The sequence below is a fragment of the Thamnophis elegans genome, chromosome 16 (assembly GCF_009769535.1).
Source record: "Thamnophis elegans isolate rThaEle1 chromosome 16, rThaEle1.pri, whole genome shotgun sequence".
In the NCBI taxonomy this organism is placed as follows: Eukaryota; Metazoa; Chordata; class Lepidosauria; order Squamata; family Colubridae; genus Thamnophis; species Thamnophis elegans.
This window is the reverse complement of record NC_045556.1, coordinates 401,423-428,139: the sequence shown is the minus strand read 5'-3', so window position 1 is coordinate 428,139 and position 26,717 is coordinate 401,423. Positions and strand designations below refer to the sequence as shown.

At 43.9% G+C, this 26,717-nt stretch overlaps 1 protein-coding gene across 2 annotated transcripts; it reads left to right on the top strand.

Annotated features, from left to right (window-relative positions):
- The first annotated feature begins 117 nt into the window (after positions 1-117).
- On the top strand, positions 118-25,908 carry ADAM10 (ADAM metallopeptidase domain 10). 2 transcript variants are annotated; one of them, XM_032232668.1, is made up of 16 exons: positions 118-433; positions 5,191-5,341; positions 6,454-6,572; positions 7,819-7,977; positions 11,148-11,251; positions 12,062-12,208; positions 13,183-13,275; positions 13,825-14,008; positions 15,943-16,106; positions 16,854-17,037; positions 18,249-18,399; positions 18,985-19,168; positions 20,955-21,063; positions 21,664-21,884; positions 23,153-23,279; positions 23,764-25,908. In XM_032232668.1, exons 1-16 carry the CDS (start codon positions 379-381, stop codon positions 23,856-23,858), a joined length of 2,247 nt encoding a protein of 748 aa, XP_032088559.1. In that variant the 5' UTR covers positions 118-378; the 3' UTR covers positions 23,859-25,908. The 2 variants fall into 2 exon arrangements, with proteins under 2 accessions (XP_032088559.1, XP_032088558.1); XM_032232667.1 differs by having other exon boundaries at positions 12,059-12,208.
- Positions 25,909-26,717: the final 809 nt, after the last annotated feature.

Genomic DNA, 26,717 nt, shown 5'->3' with positions numbered 1-26,717 from the left:
GGGCTCTGGCGGAGCCGCGCCTCCTTCCCTCTCTCGGACGCCGCCTGTGACTGGCTGCGCGCCGAGGGGGGGGAGGGCAGCTGCTGGCCGCGGCGGCGCGCGCGGCGGGCGCTGACTGACCGGCCGAGCGGCGTGTCAGGCGCGCGCGCGCGCGCCCGTCCGCCTGAGGGAGGGAGCTTGTTCTGAGGTACTTTTGGTGGGAACCGGAGCGAGGCCGCAGGCGGGCGGCGGCGGCGGCAGGAAGAAGAAGCGGTGCCGCTCGGTCTCTCCGCCCTTCCTTCCCCGGCCGGGCGGATGCTTCGCGGATAGGCGGCGGCGAGGAGAGGCGGCCACCTGGCTGTGGCTGGCGGCGACGGGGCCTGGCCGGGCCGGGCGAAGATGGTGCTGCTGAGGGTCCTCGTCCTGCTCTGCTCCTGGGCGGCCGGAGCCGGAGGTAAGCCCGGCCGCGGCCCCTCCCCGTCCCGAGCGCCCTCCGAGGCCGGGCGGGAGGCCGTCGCGAGCGCCGCCGAAGCTCCGCTCGGCCGCCCGAACTCGCCGGCGCCGAAGCGGCTGCCGGGCCTGGAAAGTTTCTCCGGCCTCGGCCCGGAGCCCGGGCGGCGCCGCGGCGGACGGGCTCCGGGCCGAGGTGCGCCGCCTCGAAGCGGCCTTGACTTCGGCGGACTTCGCTTCCGGGAGCGAGGCGGCTGCGACGGGGCCCGGAGCCGCCTCGGAGGCCCCCGGTGCTCGGGCCTCGGCCGGGACCCCCGTCGCCTGGGGCCGGGCGTTGTGGGGGGATCCTGCGGGGCCCCGCCTGCCGCCCCCTCGGACGGACCTTCGTACGCCTGGCCCGGGTTCCCCAAGGGCGGATCTGCCTTGCAGGCCCTCCGGGAGTTCCCCTGCCGAGGGGCTTCCGGAAGGGCCCCGGGTGTGGCGGGGATGGTGCCTCCTCTCCGGTGATGTAATGGGGCTGAGCAGGGAGGGGCCGATACCAGGAAATGGGGACGGCGGGCGCGCCTGGGAGGGCGACGGGGAGCCCAGCGGAGCCCTTGGCTTGGCTTGTGCCCAAGGCGGAAGGGGGAAAGTCCGAAGCTCCCGGGAGGTGCTCGGGGGTGGGATTAGGTTCCCTCCGCCATTGGGAAAGTTCCTGGCTTAAGTTTGAAAGTTCGGCTAGTACTTTATTAATTCAGCAATAAGGAATCTGTGGTTTCGGCAAGCTGAGAAGGTAGCAAGGTGAAGAGGGTCAATCCTTCTCCCCGGCTGTCTGCCCCGCCATCCAAAAAGGGAAGTGTAAATGTGGCAAGGAAACGTTAGGAACAGAAAGTGATAGCAAAAATGAAATCCTCCGAAGGTCCCTGGTACTTCAGCACTTTGGACCTAGGTCAGTTTAGAGCGGTTTGATACAATAATCAGATAAAGAAAATCTGTGCGTGTGGGCTGCTCTGAAATACATTGCAAATCTATAAAATATATGATAATTGCCTTGAATATTTTATTGAGATGAAACCTAGCAGTGCTAATATTATATTTACCTGCTTGTATTTACCTTTATGTCTTCAAATTATGCTCAAAACGGCTACTAAACACAAAATGCGATATTAATGAATTCGCTGATGTGGTATATTTCCACATGGAAATATTAGTAACATTATCAAACTAAATATTTCAGAATACTAAATTAAAAACCTCACCTGATGATCTTCCTGAAAGAGTGGGAAAAGCTAGGGTTCCAGCTAGGGAGTGAAGTAGAAAAGAAACATCTTACAGGGCTGTTAATCAGGGGACACGTTATGGATAAACAAGACCCTACTATCTCTGAAGATAGAGAGGTTGACGTGCTGTGTATAATCTGTTCCTTTTCATCCTCACTACATGGAAAGGCAAGAACAGGGATGAGCTGAGGAGTTTCCTCCAAACAGTTATCTTAAATTCTGAATCATAATATATCTACATCAGAAGACATTACCCTTGTCTGGATTTTAATTCAGCTAGTTCACCTTCTTGTATTTGATTGGTAACACTATTCTTTCTCTTGTAAAAGGTCCATTGCTTGCATTTGAGAATTTGCAGTCTTCAGTTCTCTCAAAATAAACTTTCCATATCTCAGCACATATTCAGAAGGGCCAAACTATTCTTAAAAATGCCTAAAGGTTGTTTATAAAGTTAATATCACATTATTCTTTCGCTTTCATATTCAGCAGTAGAACCCACTGTTTCTAAAAGGGAATCCATGGTTGCAATTATGAGTTTTGGCAACAGTCTTCAATATATTTCTAAATTGGACTAAATACTGGATTCATATAGTGTTTAAAAACAACCAGCCAACCAATTAGAACTGAGTCAGAACTCAGGGAAAAAGACAAATTCTATGCACTTCTATAAATAGAAAGTTTTCTTATTTTTATTAAAGAACAGTTGAGTAATTGGAAGACTTATGATTGTTTAGATACCACTTTATGCTAAGTACGAGGAGAAATTTAATTCTATTAATCTGAAGGCATCTTTGGTATTTTCCCTCCCTTTCCTTTTGTGCAAGAAAGAGCAAAGGCTTTTGTTTTCACTTTTGAACTAAACATTATTTTGTACCATATTACATCTAAAATCTGCCTAATGCTGTAGGCAGAAATAAACTGTTAGTTAAAGGCCTAGTGTGGTGGCTAAGTGTGGTAGACTATATCACATATTCCTTCTGCCATGGAGTTTGTTAGAGTTTATTTCAGATCATCTTTGAAAACATGACTTGTGTGTTGATTCTGTTGGAACATGCTCATTCCTAAAATATTAATTATTTTCTCCGTGAAGAGTGCAAGTATGTTTGTTTGCTTTGTGATTAGAAAATCAGTAGGTTTTAAAGGTTAAGGCAATTAAAGGTAATTCTTCTTGGGAGTATTTGGTCAGTTTTCAACCAAGAAATCAATGAAATGATTACATATTTCAACAGCTTGCCTATTCTTTCAACAACAGGCATTTTCAAGAATTAACTGCACATGAGGGAAGTATCTTCTTAGCGTTAACTAAAGGAGTAATGGAGAAGCAGTCTTAGATTTTCTTCACTTTTGCTGTTGGTTAGCTGAGGTGGAAGCACCATTTTGAGCCCTTGGAAATTTCTCACCCTATAGGATTCTTATTTTTTTACTAGATGAAGTTTAATAAGCTAAAACTAAGTAGTGGCATTATATTATTTTGTTACCTCTATTGCTCCTAGAATTAAATACACTTTCCTTTAGGAACCTGTTACACAATTATATGAAATAATATTTGAGATACTAATTAACAAAGTATTACGCCCCAACCCATAATGCAGGAAAGATGGTCAGAGTGTGGTGCATTGAGTCATGAGCTTGCTCTCAGACACACTCTGGAATCCTGTAAACATATCAACTCCTTTGGAAAGTCGGAGCCTGAAGGTTGATCTTAAGAGCCTTATGATAGGTCAGATTCCACTCAGTTGAATCAAGTTTGTCAAGCCATTGTTTCTTATTCTTGGGCAAAAACACTGTCTATAAGAGTTGAGGTTAATAAACAAATAGCTGAAAAAATATTGTTCAATGTTTAGACTAAAATAAATACAAGTGTCGGAATAATATATTTTTTGGTAACAATTTCCGAAGTGTTTACAACCTAATGTTTCTTTTGACACGATGAAAGTCTCCAGTTTGTAGTTACTCTGCAACAAGGGATGGGAAACCTTGGAACTAGCACATAGGCAGAATAATTGTAGACTTTATACAAACAAGTAAAAAATATTCTTCCACCACTAGACCAAAGAGGCATGCATAGGTATTGCTGGTTAAAAAAAAAATTAACGTCTTTCATCTGAATCATAGATTTAGTAGTGCTGATTGATTGGTACATTGCATGCATCGGGCAGATTTGATAACTACATTTTCAACTGATATCAAACTGATATCTTAAATCCTGCATTCGCTTTTATAATTACAAAGGAAATAAGAGAAATGTTGCCCTATTTGGTAAGTGGAGGTTTAGTTTTTTACTTAAATAAGTTCCCAAAGTAAGATTTGTCATAATGCACTGAGATTTGCCAAGTACAGTACATTTGTATAAACCATGTGTTGAGAACAGGAATTGAAAGCAAGTCCAGCAATTATTGTATCCAGTGACCAAAGAAGCACAAATGTTTTTGGGGAATTGCTGCTTCCCTATAAGAAAGCAAAGCAGTGGTACCGAATTCCACTGTCAACCTGATGCCCTACAGTCATTGCATCTTGCTGCTATTGTGGCTGATTGTTTGAATGCTTCATTAAAAATGGAAGAAAGTTTGGATTGAATGGAGAAATGTAGTAGAGTTTTATAATCCAATTCTTACATCACTCTGCAAAGATGAAATTGTGTACATGTAAATGAAATTAGCTGGTACTTGATCAAGTGACAATATACAGTATGTTTAGTTTCTGTTTGAAAAATAATTACAAAAATATCCAAAGTCCACTTGCACTCTCTAATAAATAAAAAAAACCCAAACTAAAAATAAAGTGTCAATATAGTTAATAAAAAGACTAGTCTCAAATGTGGCATAGAGATTCCAACCTTAATGTAGAAACAAAACATTTATTAGATTAATGTATTTGCATTGCATAAACTGCTTGTTTAACCTAAGAAATGGGGAAGAGTCTGGCAGCATTGTTAGTCTGGAGATACAAAAGGATTCTTTCTTTCTGTGCTAGAAAAAGGGGGTTACTAAAGGCTGGCAGTGTTGCGTGCAACTGTTCTTTGCGTAAAGAAGAGCCTGATGATAGCTAATTTACAAACTCGCTGTCAGTGCATTTGTCCTTTTAGACAGGAAAAAACATGTCCTTCAATTTGGGGACAAGAAAACACCTTGACCTCAGGTGGACAGTGGCACTTGTGTTTGAAAATCCTTTGTTAGTTGTACCTGAATGGGAGCTTTAGGATGGGACAAGGGCAGTGCAATTTGAATATGCTTGAGATTTCATGTTGTCCACTCATTTCATGATTTCTATTTTCTGCACACTCTTGTGATTTTTTTTCTGCTACGGCTTTAATTGTATTATCTCCATTTCCTTGTTCTGCCATCACTCACATTTCTCTTTTATGCTTTTTAGATCTCTTTTATGCTTTTCAAATAATGTAATTGCTTTTTCCCCTATTAATAAATCATTCACTTTTGTTAGCAAAAATTTGAATGTAGACTGTGCTTCTGATTAATATATCCATCCACTCCTTTGTTTGCAGGTCAATATGGAAACCCTCTAAATAAATACATAAGACATTATGAAGGATTGTCATATGATGTGGATTCATTACACCAAAAACACCAGCGTGCCAAAAGAGCAGTATCTCATGAAGACCAATTTTTGCGCTTAGATTTTCATGCTCATGGGAGGTAAATACCATGTCAGTTAATTTCCTTCATCACCGTTAACTGCAGTTGAATATAACTGAATAGTAATCATAATTTCCACTTTGTCGAAATGTAAAGTTAGCATTTTTTTCTACTGAAGTCTGATATGGAGCAACATTCCATTCTGAATCTTTTTGTTAGCTCCGAGGTAAGTATTTTGGTAATATATGTGGAATTGAGTCATTGAATATTCCAAAGTCTGCACATGTAAATCTCTTTTGGGGTGCTCTTGTCAGTATTCAAGGTACACATATGAAAGAATTGTGTATTGGCAAATTTTCAGATAAAAGAAAATATATTGTCCCCATCTGTGAGGTTTTCCAGACTTTAAAATGGCTGCAACGTATTCAAATATGATACGTTCTTCAGTTTTTATATCTGCATAAGGAAGCCAAGGGCAAATACGTGCAGTAAACCTGCCAGACTTCCCCTTTCTACTTACTGAACCTAGATAAGAGCTTAGGTCAAATGTTTATAAATTCTGCAAAATTAAGAAGAGCAATCTGCTTTTAAAATGTACATCAAAGCATGTATAAGCAGAGGTATAGACATTTGGGGCACATAGTGGTGACCGGCTGGCTTGCTTAATGTTATCAGTGCGGAGCAGCCTGTGGCAACCCCTCTGCAAGTGCCAGATGAGCCAGCATCACTGTTGCTGTTGCTGTTGCTGTTGCCTTACTTGAATCTGGTTTTCCTGTAGCATTTTATGTCTTGCCATGTTTCTGGTGTTGGAATTGAACTTGGCTTAAAATGAGTATTTGTAATTTATGAAACCTATGAGCCTCCGTGTTCAGATAAGGTGTTTTCCTGTAAATAGTTGAAATGTGATTATACTTAAGGTAACCAAATTTCCTTGGCTGCATTTATGATGTGAGTGTTTGGATGGGGCTTCAGGTTATGTTGACCCCCTACAAACATTCAGGTAAATGAAAGTGGGGGGTAAAAGCTCTCTTACTGTGTTTAGATGTAAGTGCATATCAAGTAAAAATGCCAACATACAAAAATGGAAAATACTTGAGGACGTTCATTTTTATCTCTCAGCCCATGGTAAGAGGTGTTTTTGTAAATGCAATCTGTCTTTCTTCCCTTTGCAGGCATTTTAATCTCAGACTGAAGAGAGATATGTCTCTCTTTAGTGACGACTTTAAGCTAGAGATGTCAGATAAAGTAATTGATTATGATACCTCCCATGTTTACACTGGGCACATTTATGGTAAGTGCAGGAACTGGGATTTCTGTTTTGAACTAGCAATCGCTCTTTGTTTAGACATTCATGCAGTGCAGAGCAACAGGCCATTTTCACAGTAATTGGAACAATTTTAGAATGTTGATTGTTGTCTTTAAAAAGTTGCCAGAAAGTACAGTTAAATTTCACATACCTTTTTCCCATTCATTTTATCATAATTCTGTTTTCTTTCTGAAGAAAAAAGTCTGATTTGAATCTTTTCCATGTAACAGCACAGTATCTTAAAAGATCCTACATTTATGTGATGCTGCATTCTTTGGACTGTTCAGTTTCACACTAAAAGCTTTTGTACTACACTCCATGTAAAAATGTGGCATACTGGCATACTGTGTTTTTTCATATGAGAGACTATTGTTTAGGCTACATTCTGCGGCTTAAGAATATCTGTGCTCCATGGTATTTTGGAATATAGTGCTGAACTATTAGTTATCACAGTGCCAGTTGAAGGAAAGCTACAGTTGAATTACATTTTTAAAACATACTTGGTAAAAATTGAAACAAAAATGTTGCTTATAACTTTTTCAGGGGAAATAATTTACATGGGAAGCAAACGCAGTAAACTAATGTTTAAAGATGTGGGAAGTAATATAATAGGGCTTAGACTGAAAAGTAATATAGCATAGGAATGAATAAGTAGATATGTTTATAAGAACAAACATCAGGAATATTAAAATCACATTTAAATATATATGTACTCCACAACTTATGACACAACAACTCCAAGTTAAGGTGGCCTCGGAAAAAGTGACCTATGACCCATTAAAGTTACCACCAGTGCACAACCCCTGTGGTCACATGGCCACAGCTTGGGTGCCAGCTCACATTTATAGCAGTTGCAGCATTTGCAGTCACGCAACCATGGTTTGCAACCTTCCCAGCCTGCCTAAGCAGGGTTTGCTTAACCCTGTGATTTGTCTAAAGGCAGCAATAGTTTGCTTAACGACCACTGTAAAAATGGTTGTAAAATCAGATCCAGTCATATGATGACTCACTTAACTATATTGACCAAAGAACCAGCAGAACAAATGTGAGGTATTTATTGATACTGGTGATGACTAGAACATGATGCAGGCATGTTCATGAATGCTGCATTAGTTTCCTGATCACTTGCAGAGAAGTCATGTTCAGGAAACTTGCCTATTCTTGCTGGGAATTGATGCTGATGAATAACAGTTGCCGGAGAATTCTAAAGCTTACATCCTTTTTTAAACAGGTGAACAGGGAAGCTTTAGCCATGGATCTGTTATTGATGGAAGGTTTGAGGGATTCGTTAAGACTCACACTGGAACCTTTTATATTGAGCCAGCGGAAAGATATATTAAGGACAAAACCCTGCCTTTTCATTCTATCATGTACCATGAAGACGATATCAGTAAGTGTTTGTTCTGAGTTGAAAATACGCTGGGAAGAACCGTGATGTGAACCTGAGGCACCTGCACCACAGGTGGCAGCAGAGCCCTCTCTGCGGACATACAAGCCATTGCCCCAGCTCAGTTCTGCCACACAGGCACGTGGGCCTCCCCCCAGCCAGCTGGTTTTTTGGTCTCTGCCTTGCATGCTTGAGGGCGGGGCACATGTGGGAGGCACGCGCATGCGCAGGGGATCGTGTGCGCACGGGCGGGGCGCGTGGAGGGGTGCACATATTATATTATGGGTGCTTTTGGCCCTTGACACGAAAAAGGTTAGCCATCACTGATACGGAATGTGCTATGAGCAAGTGAGGTTTTCAAGGCACTAAATCTGAAAACGGAATGCTCTGAGCCAGTGGTTCTCAACCTGTGGGTTGGGGCCCCTTTGGGGGTTGAACGACCCTTTCACAGGGGTCACCTAAGACCATTGGAAAACACATATTTTTGAAAAAATATGGAAAACAAAAAATAATTTTATGGTTGGGGGTCACCACAACATGAGGAACTGCATTAAAGGGTCACGGCATTAGGAAGGTTGAGACCCACTGCTCTGAGCATTCTTCCTTCCACTGCTATCGAGGGACACCTATCCTGAGCAGGGTGAGTCACGTTGTTGCTTAGAAAATGTTATAATCCTCATAGGACCGACTCTAGTGAGAAATGTTCTTTCAAGTGTTCGCACAAGTTCCCGAGCTTCATTTCACATTGTTCAAAGTGTCCCTTGAAGTACTCAGCTAATATAAGCAACAAGCACCTAAATCAGGGGCCGGCAACCTTAAACACTCAAAGAGCCACAAAGGTCCTAAATGGAAGCCCCCGGTTCAATTCTGGAGCCGACTGGAAGGCTGCTTCCCCCATCACAGAGTTTCCTCCTAGCACGGCATCCTTTTTCCTCTACCTGTCCTAACCGAAAGCCCTTTTAATTGTGGCCCCGACTGGCGACAGGGAGCCGCAGCAGAGGGATGAAAGAGCCACATGAGGCTCTCCTGGCCTAAATGCACAAAATGTTTGATATTCTGTTAGATATCACCTTTCAATTGTAATTATTAGTGGTATTACATGGAATTAAATCAACCTGTCTGAAGTAAATTTGTTACTTCCTTACCCCCTTCTATTTTTAAAAAGGACGGCCTTTTGCTCATCAGATTTGAAAATGAAATGATTCATGAGTCAAACAAAGTATTTAGCTAATCCTAGAACTTTCATTAGAAAGCATAGGCCATGGAACGTGGTAGGGATTCTGTTACTATTTTATTATTGTTTTGAAAGAAAAAGAGCAGAAGGATTGTTTTAAGTCAGCACGGTTTAGAGGATTTAAGCAACTCAATGGAAAATACTGGATAGATTTTTAACAAATACATCAAGAGGCTTGGTAGTTTTCCACAGAGACCCCCATGTCTTTAATTCGGTATGTTATTTAAAATTCCAAACATTTTGTAATGTTTCAGCTCATAGAATAAGATGTAGTTAAAGAGATTTTGAGAACTTTGTACATAAAGCGTACATGGTTATGGTCAATTCAGGCAAATGCCTCTAATCAAGAAATCTGTGTTGTTCATGCGTGAGCCCTTCCATAGCCCATATTTAATTTTTGCAAGAATATTCTGTTAGCGCTTTTGGGACCCAACAAAGGGGCATATGTTCAGCATGACAATGAAGTCTTATTCAGAACTGAAACAAAAGCCAGTGCTAAAAATGAGGATTATATTGTACTGTTTCCTACAAAGTCCTTTGTTCGTGTTGCTCTCTCTTAACTTAATGACCAGATAAAGGCAACCCTTTTATTCTGATTTAAAGGATAGGCCAATTATTTAAAATTCTCACTCTCAGTCTGTTTTTATACATTTGTGAGATATTATTTATTGAAAAAATGGTTTTGCCAGGAGGGAGAGAGTTACAGTTCTTTCCACAGTGACTGAAACAAACTGTCTCGTTTGGGCATCACTTGGATCCTCCCAGAAGGGTATCAATCATTGCAGAAAAAGTTGGCAATTGAGAGCAGCAGCCATATGAAAGCTCTAGAAGCAGTGCTGGATACGGCAAACAGCATGTTCTTGCTACTGAGGTTGAATTGTGATAGCAAATGGTAATGCTTACTAGCCGTTTCGTTATTCTCAGGGTAACCTGTCTCTGAACGTATAGGAGAAGAGATATAATGTAGAAGCTAATCCAGATCAGCAGATAAAGATCCACAGGTTGAAGTGGGGGGGGGAGGGGACGACACACAATCCTGTAAAATAACAAATGCAAAGAATTTGCTCATGTTACTCTGCTTATTCTTTTGAGTGGCATAGAGCCAGGTTATCTGTGGGGTGACCTCTCCCAGAGGGTATCTGCCCATTCTCCCAGACCCATAGGTGGCCATGCTCCAGGTGCCTTCCCTTAAATGCTCTTGTCTAGAAGGATCTAGGCAGCAGGCCTTCTCAGGAGCAGCCCCTGCCCTCCCCTGAAATCCAGAAGACCCCTGCCCTTCTCTCCAATAAATACAATATGTGCAAGGTATTGCTATGAAGGAAAGGCATTGTCAGAAGTGGATTGCTTTGTGTCAAAGGACCTACTTTTGAAAACAGCTAAGAATAATCCATTGATTCAAAATTGCACCCAGGTTGATTCTTATGCGTTGGTTTAAAAAGGGAAGTTTCATTTGACTGCTGCTTTATTTAACTATGCAGATTAGAATCGGCTTGTTCTTGTCCCAAAACTGTTTTTAGCCAACAAGGAGTCAACAATTAATCATTGCCAGGGAATATCTGATCCCTTCCTCGAAGATTGCTTGGATCCTGACTTCTGTTTTAGAAGGTCTTAGTGCTGCTCACTTCCACTAGCTTTGAATGACTGACAATAATACTGCAGTCCAAATATCCATAAAAGCCACATTAAAAACCATGACCAATATATACAGCAGGTAAAGCAATGGCATCACAAAATCTTAGTTAATATATTCTAAACTCTTCTAAATGGTAAAAAGAGGGTAAATCGCTTTGTTCTCGATGGCAGATTGTTCTACAACATGCAACCCACATGTATGATTTAGCCAAAAATGAGATGTGGCGGTCAAGGGGACCCGCAGCTGCTTGGGGTTTGTGCCAAATTTATAGAGGAAAATATGTGCCAGCAAGTCTTTCTGTTTTAGAATACCCACATAAGTATGGACCACAAGGCGGCTGTGCAGATCATTCCGTCTTTGAAAAAATGAGAAAATACCAAATGACTGGGAAAGAAGAGCCAAGACAGCAGGTATCAAGCATGGAATAAATGATTTGATAAAATACCTGTTACCTTTTCTGTGTATCTGCTCTTGACATGATCTGACTTAAAACAAGCTACTGATTTATTTAATTTTGAATTGATATGTCATTTCTACGTGTTTCTTACAGTTTTTTTCAGTTTGAATTTGGTTTATGTTATGAGAAGGCTTTGGGCCTTTTGCAAATATCTGCTATGCAGAACTGCCTGAAATTTGCATGTAATAATATGAGAAGTTTACATCCCCCCACAAGAGTCTTTAAATTATCTGTAGCACAACCCATAGTTTGAGTTAATTTGTTAAATTTTAAATTTTTCTACTAAAATTAATGGCAGGTTGAAGAACATTTTAAGTATCTGATAGTAACATGCCTAACAACCTGCTAAGAATCTCCTCAGGCTGCAGAAATGTCATCTCCTATATATCAACACGATTCATGCATTCAAGTGGCTCCTGAGGTATTTTGCCTCCTTTTAGTCCTCGACTAAACTTTCTATGAGGCACGTTAATAGGAGACAAATGTTCTCCAGAGCAGAGTTACTCTAGGCACATAGAGTTACAGGAATGCAGCTGGCTGCAAGCAGCTGTAGCTGCACAGGATAAAGATGAAGGGAGCTGCGATAGGATGGAGAAAAGCTGACCTGAACGTGGCACGTTCTAATGCATCACTCCAGAAAATGAGGAGGTCCAGGCTTTTGTGTTTAGTCCTCTTATTCTCACATACAACTTGGACTCTGAAGTGTTTGAGACGGAAGGCCACATAAATACCTTGTACCTAAATGTTCCTTATGCTTTAGCAGCCATCTGAAGAAGAGGTCAAAGGGGACCCTGGGCTCTTGAGGAAAAAAAGAGCTGCACAAGCTGAAAAGAACACTTGTCAACTCTATATTCAAACCGACCATCTTTTCTTCAGGTATTATGGAACCCGAGAAGCTGTGATTGCGCAGGTAAGCTCCGGGTGGTTCCTGCAAAAGGTCAATTTCCTTGTCAAAGGGCAAGAGAGTGGAAGAGCTTTCATTGGCCATGATACGACTTTGAGTGAATGACAGTGAGATTGTCCCAGGGCATTTAAAAGTGCACTACTACAAGCATTTTTTTCCAGCAAGTTATGTGTACAAGTGTGATAATTGCAGAATGTGTGTTACTTCATGGATGTGCACTGCAGCATCTTTAGAAGAAAGATGGCAAAAAAATGGAATATCCAGTGAAATTTATAAGATTGATAATATTGTCGTCGTTCAGATGTAGAGGACATGCTTTGCCTATGGAGAGGTCTGGGTTATGTCTGTGGCTCCGGCAAGAGGACTGAGAAAGATTCCTGCCTGAATCTCTGAAGAGTTTCTGTCAGCCACTTTCCCAATGTGAACCCCGTAGAGAGCTGTGACCAGACACAATACTGTATAGGGGCCCAGAAGAACCTGGGAAAGCCCTGCGTGGTATGCACCCTTCTGCCCCAGAGCCTAGGAGGAGAAATAAGGGAGATTTTAGTTTCACTCGGTTTCTTCTAGGCCAACCAAAAATCCAAGTCCCTCTCTCGGATCAGCTCACCTCATATAGGAGGAAGGAGTATTATGTATTAGCTTCCTTGAGTTACTTATAGAGTAATAAAGGCAGGGTAAAAATAAAAACAACTTTTTGGATGGAAAATCAAGTCCCAAGTCTGTTTGCTTTGTTCTGACAATTAATTGTGATCTCTTCTAAATCCTGATACAAAAACAAGCCAGGAGGTCACTCAAGTGAAGCTGAAGTCTGTGCATAGAGGCGGCCTGAGCCAAAGGCTGTGCAGAGGCTGCTCTCTGCTTGAGGGCAAGCGCTGGAGCCTAACAGAGACACAGACCAGTTAGAGTTAGAGAAGGGATCTTTTAAGTTGCAGAGGAAAGTGGATCTACAGCCAACCTCTTTAACTTCCTCTTTCTTTTAGATTTCCAGCCATGTTAAAGCAATTGACACAATTTACCAATCTACAGATTTCTCAGGAATCAGAAATATCAGTTTTATGGTGAAACGAATTAGAGTAAGTATACAGAAATGTAACATGGGAAGTCTTCATGCACTTGCTGATTTAATTGTATTTTCCTCTTTTTATTGGCCCTTGCCGGTAGAGGGCTGGGTTTCTTCTTCCACTGACAAGCCTTATTAGCTAGTAAATTTATTTACACGTTGCTCTGTTTTTCCTAGTGCTTTTATGTTGCCATCTTTTACTTGAAAATGTTGGGGAAATCACAGTGGCTTCTTGACCTGGCAGTTTGCCCAGGCGAAGCTGAAGGATGTCTCTGCTGCCCTGTTAGTTCCATATCCTGGTTTCTAGGGAGTGGATCAGTTCAGGTGCTCATCTTTCACTGTTTCATGACAATAACTCCAGGCCATCACTTGTGCAAAATAAAATGAAAACTGCACAACCAAAACACTGCAGAATCCTTACCTCATCTCTGTGCTTTTGGGCGGGTAATGTTCACACTCTTCTCCTCTGAGTCATTTCTTGTGAAAACAAGTAGGTGTAGATTTTTTTTTTTTACTTTATCCAAAAGTGATGTCTAACAGTATACAATATATTTTGTTTCAGATCAACACTACCCAAGATGAAAAAGACCCTACTAATCCCTTCAGATTTCCAAACATTGGTGTGGAGAAATTTCTAGAACTTAATTCTGAGCAGAATCATGATGATTATTGTTTGGCCTATGTCTTTACTGATCGTGATTTTGATGACGGTGTCCTTGGCTTGGCCTGGGTTGGAGCACCTTCAGGTAAATAATCGTGAAATATTTTCTTGGATGGAAAAGAAGGATAAAGCATTATTAGAGATTACACTTAATCAGCTAAAAGAAATGTTGGGTGTCTGAAGAATTGCTGCAGGTGAGTATTCTTTGTTTTGAAGTTTATGCCCATCTTGGATAAATTTGCTTGAAAGAGTTTAAATCTCCTCGTCCTAACCATAATCTCCTGCATGATTATTTTACTTCTAGAAAGTTAAAAAATCCTAACCCGTATCTTTAAAAATATATTTCAAGACTGCTCCAATTTTTCCGGCATCAGATACATTATTTACAGCTATAACATTGTGAATTGTTCAGTTTACAAATTCCCTGAGCACACTTTGTTGTTGCAAAATACTCAGCCCAAGAATAGCTTACCTCAGCAAGCAGAGTGACTCATTCTTAAGGGCATATTTACAGACAAACTGTCTTTGAGAAGTTTCAGTTGAAACCACAGAGACTAAAATCCCTAGCCACAGAGATTAAAAATAAAGAATTCATGGCTGCAGTACTACGCAACACACCCAATCTGGCTAAATACATTTAAGATTAGAATACTCAGTATTATGGATCTCATCATCCTCTGCCTCACTATCTACTTTCAGTTTAAGGGAGAAGTACACCCGTATTGCACTCCCACACATACCAGCAAACCTATGGCTCCAATGCGTATGCGACCCATTTCTCCTCATGAAATAAAAAGAAATCATCCACAGCATCTTCCAAAGGAAAAAAAAACCACTAGAGAGGAAGAAAACACTAACCCACCGTCTTCCTGGATATCCTCATCAACAGAGGAAACAATGGCAAACTAGGGATGCAAGTGTGTTGAAAAACAACACCAAGGGCTCCATTACCAAAATAACCATCCATCCTCCCATAAGAGGAGCTATGTAGAAACGTAGCAACCAGAAAAAGAAAACAGGCGGCCTATACAACATTTCCCAGGAAAACGGATACCCAGGCAGGCAACTTTATCAAAAAGTGCCTGACAACTCAAGCACAACACCAGCTATGGAAAGAATAGCATTGCCAGACATCAGAAATATCTCAGAAACAGCCAACAGACTGTTACAACCACATGGTATCACCAACCAGAGCATACCAACCAGAGATGGGTTCCTACCGGTTCAGCCAAACCAGTAGTGGTATGCCGGCCTGGGTCACAGAACCGGCAGCAACCCAGGCTGGCCACACCCCTGTACTGGTTCCTGGTCACCGCAGTCACTTCCGTCATCTTGTTTTTGAGTTCTGTGCATGCGTAGGACAATTTCTATTGAACTGACATGTGCGTGTATGAAGCACGCCCACGGATGAACCAGAATCCACCCCTGATACAAACCAACTAACGCCCTCCAAAACATTGCAAGTAAAGAAAAAGACCCAGCAGTTCAGGAAGAAGCAAAAAGGAATCAGCTACAACATTCAGGGTAAAGTTTGCAACAACAGCTATCAAGGACAAACTGGCAGGAGATTAGCAGATGCATCCCTGAACACAATTAGCAGTCAGAAGAGACGATGAAAATACCTTCTTCGCACAAGACATGGGCAGACTCGGGCGTAGTTTCAACTGGGAAACTGACATCCTGAACCAAGTTAAATCCAAACCCGAAGCAATTCCTGGACGCTTGGCCTTCAGACAGTAGAGATTAGCCTTTGAGGACATCAGCCCTTGAGGTCTGTTTTGCCTGAAAGCCAAGGATTTTGCCTTCACGGTGCCAGAACAGCTCAGAGAGCTCTCGTGATTTCTGACTAGCTCACAGAATCAAAATTCAGAATAAGCTGATACATTTGAAGAATATTTTAATAATAAATTGATCTCTTTAGATTGAAAGTGCTGCTTTAACTGCTGCTTAATGAGAAAGTTTTTTTTCATCATTTTCTAATTAGCTTTGTTAAAGGTTACTGTTTGATTTCAATTACAGGGAGCTCTGGTGGAATCTGTGAGAAAAGCAAGCTTTATTCTGATGGGAAAAAGAAATCCTTAAACACTGGCATAATCACTGTGCAAAACTATGGTTCCCACGTCCCTCCTAAGGTCTCCCACATCACCTTTGCGCATGAAGTGGGGCATAACTTTGGTTCTCCTGTAAGTATATGTGTTCCAGCTTTCACAGCAGATTCGGGAACCCTTAAAAGTTGTGACCAAACCATCCCCTCTGCCCACAGAATTGACCTGCTCACTGCAGGACGGAACAACCTGATGAATTGGGCCATCTCACCTGCCTAAAGAGTCTTCCGTCTCCTATTGCAGCAAAAGGCATCTGATCTAAAGAAAGAAATTGTGGCTTTCAGTCTGTCAATCTCTCAAAATGCAATGGTGAAAACGTGGGCCAGGCTGTCAGCAAAACAGCCCTTGAACTCACCTGCATGAGAATTGCGCACCTTCATTGGACTCAGCAAAGCCGGTCCCTTTGCCTGAGTTGTCAGCTTCTCACCTGATACCTCAGGGCCCTTCCTGTTTCTGAAATAGTTTGCTGCAGTTCAGTACCAGTCTGACTTCAGTTATTATACGATCTCTTCCAATCGTGTAAAGATTGTAAGCCAGACTCTCACGTGGTTGTTAATGGATGAATCAGGATAATAAAAGGAGTAGTTTTTGTGCACTGAATTAAAGAGTTCTTTATCAGTGGCTGTTTGGGTCACATATTGCAAAGGTGTTTAGAGTAAATCATGGGGACGCTGGCTTCTTTCTCAGCTACCTCACCTGCTTGCCATTCTACCGTTTTTCTGGGAGGCTTTAAGCAGCTCCTCACCTGAACACAGTGGCGGCTTTGAGGAGCAGCAAATCACAGAGCTTCTAGTGAGGAAAGCTGACAAATTTTGTCTCTTGCAGCATGATTCTGGAACAGAATGCACTCCGGGAGAGTCCAAAAACCCTGGGCAAAAAGAAAACGGCAATTACATAATGTATGCACGGGCAACCTCTGGTGACAAACTGAACAACAACAAATTCTCTCTCTGTAGTATTCGAAATATCAGCCAAGTCCTTGAAAAAAAGAGGAATAATTGTTTTGTTGGTAGGTATTTCTTCTACACAATTGTCTTTATTTTTCACAGGACGGCAATGAGAAGATACAGGGAACAATCCTGGGGCCAGATTGAAATTCTGTAGCTTTTCATTTTCTAAAAGGGTGCAGCCTGAGATGCAGACGAAGGCCGCTCTTCATCTCCTCCAACCCACCCTTGGAATGCATCAGCTGGGATTGTCCCTTTGTCAGTGGCCACCAGGATCTGCCTGGCTGTCGCACACTCTTCACTTTCAGAAGTTGCCCATCTGAATGGCAAAATGTTTGGCTGACCGTGAGCCAACACACTTGATGCCAAAGAGCTGTGTGCACACCCTTGCAGCCCAAAGTGATTTAGGCTCCTCTCTCCAGGCCCTTTCCAAAAATGTCGCCACTGCAGGCTTAGTGCTCTGACCAGGGTCTGGTAGCATGGAAAATGTTCTGAGTACAGTTTGCTCATGTACTGAAAACCACAGAAATTATCCTCCTTTCTTCCTGTTTCAGGGCACTTCACCTACTCTAGCAAAAAGTGCCCCCAAATCTCCCCTTTGCTAATGAGTTCTTAGGCAAGCTCAGAGTTTTTGTGTTATATTTTAGATTTAGATTTAGATTTTAGATTTTATTTAGCATTTATAGGCCGCCCTTTTCCCTGAGGGGACTCAGGGCGGCTTACAATAATAAGGGAAGGGGAGTGAAGACAAAATATAGAAAAAAAATGTGAAATAACTAAAAAATACTAAAACACAACATTCACTCAGCATTCGGGAGGGGCAGAAGAGTTTATCCCCAGGCCTGACGGGCTAGCCAGATCTTAAGGGCTGTACGGAAGGCCTGGACTGTGGTCAGGGTACGAATCTCCACGGGGAGATTGTTCCATAGCGTCGGAGCAGCAACTGAGAAGGCTCTCCTCCGCGTAGTCGCCAGTCGGCACTGACTGGCGGATGGAATACGGAGGAGGCCCGCTCTATGCGATCTGATGGGACGCAGGGAGGTTATTGGCAGAAGGTTATTATATACAGGATGAAACAATTGATTGTAGCTCTTGAACTGCCGCCAAGGCTGGGTCCACTGTTTCCTCCTTTCCCGGGAGGCATCCTAGAGAAAGCTGGCAATCTCTGGCTGGGCGGCTGCTTTAGAGAAGGGATGCAGGTCCTGAAAAGGAGGGAGGGGAGGTCCCGTCTCCTGCTTCAGTCCCACCTTCAGAGGACCTTCCTGTTTTTCAGAATCCGGCCAGCCCATCTGTGGAAACGGGCTGGTGGAGCAAGGCGAGCAGTGCGATTGCGGCTACAGTGACCAGTGCAAAGACGAGTGCTGCTACGATGCCAACCAGCCGGAGGACAAGAAGTGCAAGCTGAGACCCGGCAAGAGTTGCAGGTTGGGAGGCTTTTCTGCTCTTGAGGAGGCCTCCCTCTTTGGCCTTGGCCTGGAAGGAGGCAGGAGAGCCTTGGCTTGCAGGGGCGGGTTGCTTCCTCATCAGAATTGGCAACCCAGGCGTCCCAAAACCCCCTGGGTGGTCAAAAGTTTACTGGCAGGCAAAGTTAGGAGAAACGAACCCCCTTTTCATGCTCAGCTCAGGCTGGGAAACACATTCTACTAGCGAATCTGGCTTTTGAGAACTGGGCCACGTTCATTCCCTTCCATTACTGGTGGATTGAAATTATTGATTGCTGCTTCCAGAATTGGAAAGATGCCTTATTTATTTAAATAAGGACTGTGCTGGACATCAAAGACTTAAACTGATTTGGGGGAGAAGCTCTTTTTAAGTCCCACTCAAGGCACTCAAGCTTTGGATTGTGGGAAAAGTAAGCTGAGCACAGATTCTCCTGAGGCTTTTCAGAGGGAAATCAGGCAGATCTGCTGGGTGGCAGGGATTGGGGCTCTCACAGAGGATAAATACAGGTCTCCTTTGAAATGACGAGGCCTGTTGGAATGACACTAATTTTTTTCCTCCCTTCTTAGCCCCAGTGAAGGCCCCTGTTGTACACAGAATTGTGAATTCAAGAAAGAACGGGAAAAGTGCCGGAATGACTCTGAGTGTGCAGAAGAAGGGAGGTGCAATGGTAACTCTTCTTTCTGCCCAACATCTGCACCAAAGAAAAACCTGACCGAGTGCAACAGACATACCCAAGTTTGCATCAATGGTGTAAGTTAGACATCCTCAAACTAAGGCCCGTGGGCCACATACGGCCCACCAATGCAAAGTATCCGGCCTCTGGAGTGGTGGGAAGAAAAGCAGCTGCCAGCTTGTAAAGAAGTGTTTTAAAAGTCATTAAAAACAGCCTTTCAGATGCTTTTCTCAGCCATGTGATCCATTAAAAGTCTTTTAAGTCATTAAAAGACTTTAAAAACAGACTTTCAGATGTTTTTCACAACCATGTGATCCAGGGCCAGTGGGTGAGTAGGGAAGGGGCTGCTTTTAAAGTAGCGCTTTTTGAGTGAGTGAGGGGGCGGGGAACATGTTTCCACATCTCCTACTTTTTCAAAATCAGCTGAAGTTGGCTAACACTAATTCCAATGCAACCACAGTATAATGCCTGAAGGAGAATTCACCCACTGCTTTGATTCTTCCCATATATAAAGTATATCCACCAAATTGGTTGCTGAACAATTTTGATAGAAATTCATGTGTGTATATACACAGGCACATGTGCAGCAAAAAGTAAATCAGTTTGTGAATTCTCCACCAGGCTTAAAAGACCTTTAGCCCTGTAATCCCAAATAAACAGGCCCACACTTCCCATTGAATTAGTAGTATATTTATGTTGGTTAAAATAGTTCTTCATTTTAAATATTGTATTATTTCATGTTTTTTGCGCTATAAATGAAGATATATGCAGTGTTCATATAAATTTGTTCATGCTTCTTTCAAACTATAGCCCAGCCCCCAACAGTCTGGGGGACCATTATCCCTCCTTAATTCACCATTGGAGGCTGGGTGTGTTTGTGTGTTGATTCTCGCCTTCTTCCGCCTGCTTCCATTGTCTCTCAGTGCCCATCTTGGCGGTTTTAGTTGCTGTCTTAATTGGTGCAGTTCTCAGCCTGGTTTATTGTGTGGTCACCTGAAACATCAGGAGATATTTTGAAGGAAATCCTGTTTGTTTTTTTGTTTTTTTTTAATGGCCTATTTTAAGAAGCCTGAAGCTGCTGTTGTGAGGAAGTTAGGCAAGTGGCAAGAAAGTTTGTGCTGTTTTTTCCCTTTGGAGGGAGGGGGGGGGAGACTTAAGTAAATAGATTCCTTGGATTGAGCAAGTACAGCAAGGACAAAGGCAAAATGGACTGCTAAATTGGCCACGCCCACCCAATCACATGACCACCTGACCACACCCAGCCAGCCAGTCCACCCCCCACCCCCCCAGGGAAAAGGAAGTGTGAAGGAGCGTGAATCGGCCCCCTGTTCAAAAGTATGAGGATCCCTGGTGTAAGTCCTAGAAGTGTTTTTACACAGCAGACCACTCTGCTCCAGTGTTTGTGTTCCCAGTGGATGGCACTGCTTTCTGTTGACCTGTTTCCGCTGCCTTTCTTGGACAGCCAGGAAAAGCAGCCTTTTTCTTTCCCTCCGCAGTTCGATAACCAAAATGTTTGTACTGACTGTTTTTGAAACAGATCCCCCATTTGTCTGTGGTCAGGCCAAGAGGCTCCTTGCCCCACACACTCTTTGGAGACGAAGGAAGCCTCCAGTCATCTCCAGCCTTGTCCTAATGTCGGCGGTGCTGGGAGGGAATTGTGTTCTGGGGAGGTGAAGTGGGGAAGCAAACTCTTTCCCTTTTCCTGCCTCTGCTTTATGTAGCCAGGCAGATTTCTTATTTGTAGGAAAGAAAAGGGCAAACCAGGTGAAGTTCAAAATGGGCCCCCAGATTCATTTTACTATTTTGTATGGTTTAATTCTGAGCTTGATGAGATAAAACATCTCTGGTCCGTTTCTTCCCCAGCAATGTGCCGGCTCCATTTGTGAGAAATACAACTTAGAAGAATGCACCTGTGCCAGCTCTGATGCAAAGGACGACAAAGAACTATGCCACGTCTGTTGCATGAAGAGAAGTATGTTCTGTTAGGCTGAGCAACTTAAACTTGGATTATAGCACCCCACCTATTTCAATATCTGCAGGGGTGTGAGAGAGCAAGTCTTTCAGTACCTAAGCCTTCTTCGTGGGTAAATGGGGGATGCTCCTCCTTTGTAAGAGTCCTTGTGCCCTTCCTTTTCGTGTCTGGTTGGAGCTGAGCAGATGCCTCTAGAGTTGAAATAGTTTTCAGTTGCCATCTCAGACCTGAAAAGTACAGAGGCATCAGCATTTCAGATAACCATTCTGTTCCATCCTTTTTTTTTTAGTCCCCCAAATCATCTCTTGCTCAGCTTTTAAAAAGAGGTGTTTGTCTCAGAAGAGTGGTGCCCCCCCCCCCCTGGTCCCAGCATGAGAGGCTTGGCACATGAGGCATAATAAGGTTTGGGAGACTCTTCTGTCCTGTTGGGAATTATGGATAAATACTACCATCTTTCTGCATAGTTCTCATTTCTTTCATGGCCATGTCCTGATTTGGCCGTTCCATGCCAGTAATTTTTCTCCTTTGAACAGCAAAATCCTGATACTTCTCTTCTGAAAAGTATAACATTGAGGTGCAAGTTGTTTATGTTTTCTTCAGTGCATCCGGAAACCTGTGCCAGTACAGGCTCTGAAGCATGGAAGGCTCACTTCAGTTTCCAAACCATTACACTCCAGCCTGGGTCTCCCTGCAATGATTTCAAAGGCTACTGTGATGTATTCATGCGCTGTCGCCTGGTAGATGCAGACGGCCCCCTGGCCAGGCTAAAGAAGGCCATTTTCAACCCGGAACTCTATGAAAACATTGCCGAATGGATTGTGGTGAGTTGAAAGGAACTCTCTGAATAAACCTTGCCAGTTTCTTTGCAAAAATAAGAAATTTTATGTTCTGAAGGTGAGACAACAAAATGTAAAATTGATATTCAGTGTTCAAAAGGGATATGAAGAAATCTGGCGAGAATGCCTGAGGAGAAAGCCTCTTTCCCTGTGGGTTGGTGCACTGCAAGGAATGAAAGAGGAAAATGCCCAGAGCCCCCATTCTACTTCAAGGGCCCCCTCTGAACACTGTTGCAGGCACACCAAACACAGTTTTCCCTCTCAGGGTTAAGGATAGTTAGCAGAGAGGAGATCTAGCAAGTCCCAGAAATGAAAGACAAGGAAAAACCTAGTAAAAGGTAGTTTACACCATCACCAGGCTGGGTCTCTGTCAGGTTGCCATTTTTGCTTTTGGACATTCCCCAGCCCAGGTTAACATTTCTTCAGTTACCTCATCCACACCTGTAGCCTTTCGACCGGCAACATTCTCGGATCACTTGCCACTTTCTCTTCACTGCATTTTTCTCTTTATAGCAGCTGCTTCAATCTCTCTCTTCTAATGTCGCTGACTCCCACAGCATCTCTAAATACACCTCCGAGCAATTCTTCAGCTTATCCCAAATCCTCCCTCATGTTTTCAATTCCATTTGTTCTTCTGGAGGCCACCTCTTCATCTTCCAAAGCAATATTTTATTTTCATCAAAATCACTCTGCATTTCCTCTCTTTAACTCCCTCCATGGCTGCGTTCCTTGCGACTGTCCTTTTCCCAATGGAGCGGTGTCAAGTGCAGCATTCCTGTTGCATTCCTGCTCAGGGTGAAGGTTGGGCAAGTTAGGCCCAGTTGGCCAGCAAGCCCAACGTCACCACCATGGAGTGGCTGTGGAAGGTCACTATCCAAGCAAGAGACTAAGTTGCGAGAGTTTTAGCTTGTTATGTTTTAACTATAAATGTAACTCTGAGCCACCCAGAGCTACCATTTGATAAGATGGGCAGCCAATAAAATTTATAAATAAAAGCCCCTTCTGCAGGGGCTGGGCACGGACAGGCTGCCCCCAAGGGAAAGAAGCTGTTAAAGGACCCAGATTGGTGGGGGCAAGAGGCTGACTCTGTGAACCGTTTAGAGAGGGCTGTCAAAGCACTGTGAAGCGGCATATAAGTCTAAGGGCTATTGCGAAAGGAGCCTGTGGCGAAGGGTGGCATTTCTTCTTTCTGCCTGGAGCCTTCATGGCGCCCAGTCAGATGGGGAAAAAATACCTCTTTGTTCTGTCTCCAGGCACATTGGTGGGCTGTCCTGCTCATGGGCATCGCGCTCATCATGCTGATGGCAGGATTCATTAAGATCTGCAGCGTTCACACCCCAAGCAGCAACCCGAAGCTACCGCCACCCAAACCCCTTCCAGGTGAGGCTTTTGCTGGCTCTGGGCACAGGGTGAAAGGTCGCCCTGCACAACTTGGGCTGAGAGGAGAAAAAAAGCCCACGGGGGGAGCCGGAGGGGCTACGGTTTGAACTGCATGAAGAACGTGGGTGGCTCATGCCAGGGCTGGAGGAGGGACGGACCGTGAGAGGGCTCGGTTCTGCCCTGCCTGCGGGGGTGGAACCAGTGGGAGGAGTAGCTGAGCCGTCAGGCAAGCGGGGATTTGGGAGTGGGAAATGTGTTTTGTGTGACCACTCCTGGTCCTGTGCCTATGAAAGAATCCAGAGCGTTGGCAAGTGCTTCCGTTGATGTGGCTGTGCCTGGTGCTCGGCGGTGACCCTTGTTTTCCAGAAAACCGTCTTCCTAAAGCTTTGGCTTACGGCTGCTGAGCCGCAGTCGGCAGATCAGGATCACAGCTGGCTGGGCAAAGCAGCTTCTGAAGATGCCTCTCCCCCTTTTTTTTCTGCAGGCACTTTGAAGCGAAGGAGACCCCCTCCAACAACTCAGGCCCCTCCACGCCAGAGGCCCCGAGAGAACTACCAGATGGGCCACATGAGACGCTAAGGGCTGCTTTTTGCCTTGGTTCTTCCTAGTGCCTACAGTGGGAAAATTTCACTCCAAAGAAAACCTGTATTAAGTCATTGTCCCTGGTCAACGGAGGAGGCTCTCAGGCCCTGAGACCCCCTTTCCCTGCCCTCAAGCGAAGTGGCTGGCCGTGAAGCAGATCTTTAGCAGTTTTAAGCAAGGCGTTTCTCTCCTCCTCCTCCTCCTCCTCAGCTCTTCACGGAGGCCTTTCCTCACCTGCAGGCAAAGGAACCTCGATGGAACCTCTCTGCAGGAATGGAAGCATCTCTTTCGGCTGCCCTGGCTAGGAAGCGAGGCGTTCCTTTGCCAATGTACATAAGTGGTCATACACAGACATTGTATTTCTAACGTACACCTGTACTTCTGTGTGCAATTGTAAAACAATATAATTGCAATATGGATGTTCCTTTATATTATAAACCTTTTATGCTCTTAATGAAGAAATTACTGTTTAATTGACATACTCAGGATAACAGAAGGTTGACGGTGTATAAAGGTCCAGGATTCTGTAATGCTTTACACAGGAATTGTGAATCACGTCAAGTCCATGCAATTTTTATGCATCTCTGTTTCGCTCAGAATTACCGCTGAGGCCCTGTCCGGGTGCTGCGTTCGGGTCCCCTCCCGGCCCGGCTCTGCTGAAAGGATTCCAGGCTGCTATGGGAAGAGCTTGTCCGGGCTTTGGCTCGCCTGCCTGGGATGGCGCTTCGTGGCTCGGTCGGTCGCCTGACCTCCTGAGAGGGCCGCAGAAGGATTCAAAGAGGAAAAAGAAACCTTTGCCCGTTCTGTCATGGTTTGGTAATCGGTTCCCCTTGATAAGTGGTAATAAGGATCCCGATTCTGAAAATTTGGGAGAAAGTGTTGTTTTGTTGTAACAAGTATTGGAGTAATCTTTCGGCATGAAACTGTTTTAAAAGATAACCACTAAAACAGAAGCCACTACTGCGGGAATTGCTGTGGTTGTGTAACTATTGTAGGCTGGGGAATGTGGAAGGCACTAAAGAGGATCTCAAACAGCACAATGGCCCAAAGTTTTTACTGCAAGTGTATATAATTGGCATTTTTTAAAGGGAGAAAAAGCAATGTCACAATATGCTTAACTGCTATGCAGGAAATGGAAGAGGGCATTATTCAAGCTTGACTTCACTGCTTCTGTTTTTCCAAAAGCGCCAAGCTGATCGGGAACCAAAAGGCTGAAAATATTTCTGGCTTTGCTTAGAAACCCAGGTGTATTTTGGGGGGGGGGGGGGGGGGAAGTGCTAGCCAAGCTGTGGATTTTGTTTTGGTTTTCCAAGAGTATGAGATTTAGACATTTCTGTCTCATCGTGTGACTCGCAAGCCAGCAAGGCAGAAAACTTTAAAAGAATATAATGGGAATCTCTTCCTTGTAAAACTTGTACAGTATGTGGTGACTTTTTTCAGAATACAGGTTTTTTGTACATGGTTTAGAGACAAATTTTGTACATGAATCCCCCAGACTAATAGATTATAAATAATTCTGAAGGATCTTAACTAGCTAGAAGTCTCTGTAGTTGCTTTTAAATCATTTTAAACTACATTTTGGGATTTTTCTTCTTCTTCAAACTGTGCAAAGACTGGAAGCTTAGGTTTGCATTTCTGAAATGGTGGCTTTTATTCTACAAGAGGTCTTAGTAACTTCTTGAGCATGGTAGATCTTGGACCATGTAAATTCTTTGCTTGTGATGTTATCCTGTGGCAGGCAGCCGTGCTTGGCAGAGAGCCAGCCGACTGCCCGGTTCTTACTAGGGCCGAAGTTTCATGTTTTCTGCAAAGAAAAAATGCACTGAACTCTCCATTGCAAGTCAAGATGTGGTAAAATAAAACTATCAAGGCAAATTGCGATCTAATACTACTGTCAGTTTAATGTCCACTGTGTTTTATACAGTATTTTTTGTTCACTTTGGAAATTTTTACTAAAAAGTTGCAAAAAAAAAATGAAGTATTGTGCAAACAGATGTAAGGGTTTTTGAAACTTGAAATGCATTAATAAATAGACCTGATGAAATCACTCCAGCAGTCGTCCTCTTTCTCTTGAGTCTGAAGGGAAGCGGAGCGAACCCGTCTAGGGGCTGCGGCAAAAGCCCCTGCAGCTCCAACCCCAAGTCAGCTGCCGCCTTGCACTGGCAACATGGGCTGGTGACTTCTGTCCCTCCTGGGAGGACCCAGGACAGCCATCTGGCCAGCTGTTATGCCCCGCTTGGAAAGGGCATTTCCCAGAAGGGGCCAAGGGGCTTTCCTTTCACCCCCGAGACACCCCGGGAAAGGGGACACCCCGGATTCTGAGGGGCCTTCGGAACGGGGGGGAACGTGGCTTCCCTGGCTCCTCAGTCACAAGTTAGGAGTGCTGACGGAGCCCTTTGCCTACTGTCCTTCCTGCTCCCTGCAGGGGATCCTTGTGGCTCAGCAAATGCTCCCCCTTCGGACCGGAAGGGAGGCGGGAAATCCGGTTCTTCGTTTGCTCTGATGGCGGGGGATGGGGGGGCGTCACAGGTGTGTCAAAAAGGGCAGCTACAACCACCCAAATGGGCCCCCAGCCATTTCTTGCAAGCATTCCCACACTCCCCAAAATAGGAAGTGCTTTGATCAGGTGGGCACAGCAGCATTTGAGGGGGCTTTACTCTTGTGGGTCCCCCCCACCGCCCACATTCTTCCGGGACTCAGTGCAACATTAGGGGAAAGAGAGCTGTTAAGAAAGGCAGGCTTGGCAAGGCAGCTCCTGTGGCTGGACTCTTATTGAAAAGGGAGAAACCAATTGGAAGATAAAGCCTTTTGCTTCACCTTTCGGAAAATATAAATTTGCACAGCTACTATATTCTT